General features: G+C 66.5%; 1 protein-coding gene across 1 annotated transcript in view; it reads left to right on the plus strand.

Moving 5' to 3' along the window:
* The window catches only part of LOC108449331, a 38,738-nt gene that overhangs the window by 1,935 nt on the left and 35,071 nt on the right, over positions 1–1,732 (plus strand). Inside the window, exon 2 of the mRNA XM_017745146.1 lies at positions 1,217–1,316. Within this exon, the coding sequence (XP_017600635.1) occupies positions 1,217–1,316 (100 nt within the window). The remainder of the gene's footprint in view (positions 1–1,216; positions 1,317–1,732) is intronic.

Genomic DNA, 1,732 nt, shown 5'->3' on the forward strand with positions numbered 1-1,732 from the left:
TTCCCTTCCATCAGCTCCGTGCTTGGTGGTGGTGGTGGGTTTTTTTTTCCCTTCCCTTTTTCCATGGAAAGCTCCCGCTCCCTCCTGTCACATAAATCGCGGCTCCGCGTTCACCGGAGGGGGGAGGGGGGTGGCGATGTCACCGCGCCGAGGGGGCACACACGGGACACCCCCGCGGCACGCAGGGATGGATCAGCGGGAAACCTTGGGAATGCCACGGGAAGCTCGGTGTTACCCCCTCCTGAGGGTGTCTGGCGTGTGCTGTCCGGGCTTTTATACCCCAGTTTGGGCAAAATCCAACGGCACGAAAGGGGAAGGAGCTGCTGGGAACGGATCCATCCCCCCCCCCACCCCATTCCCTGCCCTTTCTCTGCTCGCACCTTCCCAATCCCCTCCGCTGCCCCAAATCCCGGATCCAGCCCGGCTGCTGCTGACATCCATCCCCCTCCTTCCAGCCCTGACCCTCACCCCGGCGGACAAAGCCACCAAGGACGCCTTGGGGACATTCCAGCCCTTCCAAGGCCGCCGCTGCCGCCTGGTGCTGCTGGGTGCCGCTCCGAGCGCTCCCGATTCCCGGTTTTAATCTGATTTTTCCCAGCCGAAGCCGGGGGTTGAGGGAACCTTGCGTAACTCCCTTAATCCCGGTGGGAACAGCGCGCTCGGCGCCCAAAGAGGCTTGGGAGCGAGGTGGGAACAAGGCAGGCCTTGTGCCGGGCTCTTCCCCGGGAAAGCAGGACGGGAAAGCCACGGGATTGCGGCAGGGAAGGGCTGTGCCCCCTCCGCATCCCGGCAAGGAGGCGCGGGGCAGGGCGCTCATTAAGCTGGGTGTTCATTAACCCCGCTTCTCCATTTGCGATTACTCCATCCCAGGCCAATCCCGGTGTTGCTGAGGCCTGGCAAACTCACTCCGTGAGCCTCCCCCGCTCCCCAAAATCCACCTGGCAGGATGCCGGGAACGTTGGGATACTGAAACCCGGCCGGATTTGTCGCATTGGTCTTTCCCGGGAGCTTTAATGGGGCTCCCAGCACCCCGCATTCCACGGCCGTGGCCTCCCCCTGTCCCACGCACGGCCCAGGGACCCCGTGGGGACAGTCCTGGATGTCACCGGCCCCCCCCGGAGCTGCCCCGGCCTTGGGGGACAGGAGGTGGCTCTGCCTCCTGCTCCGGCGGCTTTTCCGCCCTCTCCGCATTCCCATCCCCCTTCCCTTCTCCCAGGTGCTGCTGCCGCGGGGGCTGTCAGACCCCCTGGCCACCACGGCCACGCCCTTGGTGGCCGTGGCCACAGTGGTGACCCCATGGCCGGCGGTACAAGCGAGTGAGGGACACGGGGGCTGCTGGGGACAGCGGGGGACGACCTGAGCCCTGCCCAGGGTGCTCGGGTGGCTGGGGTGGGGTGTGACCCCACTGTGGGGCTGGGTGTGACCCCAAACCAGGGCTGGGTGTGACCCCACAGAACCTGGGTGTGGCCGCACTGCAGGGCCGGGTGTGGCTCCACAGAACCTGGGTGTGGCCCCAAACCGGGGCTGGGTGTGACCCTGCTGTGGGGCCGGGAGTGACCCCAAACCAGGGCTGGGTGTGGCCCCACAGCGGGGCTGGGTGTGACCCCACAGGACCTGGGTGTGACCCCAAAGCGGGGCCGGGTGTGACCCCAAACCAGGGCTGGGTTTGACCCCACAGAACCCGGGTGTGACCCCAAACCGGGGCTGGGTTTGACCCCACAGAACCCGGGTG

Source organism: Corvus brachyrhynchos, unplaced genomic scaffold (genome assembly GCF_000691975.1).
Source record: "Corvus brachyrhynchos isolate BGI_N302 unplaced genomic scaffold, ASM69197v1 scaffold309, whole genome shotgun sequence".
NCBI classification, from domain to species: domain Eukaryota; kingdom Metazoa; phylum Chordata; class Aves; order Passeriformes; family Corvidae; genus Corvus; species Corvus brachyrhynchos.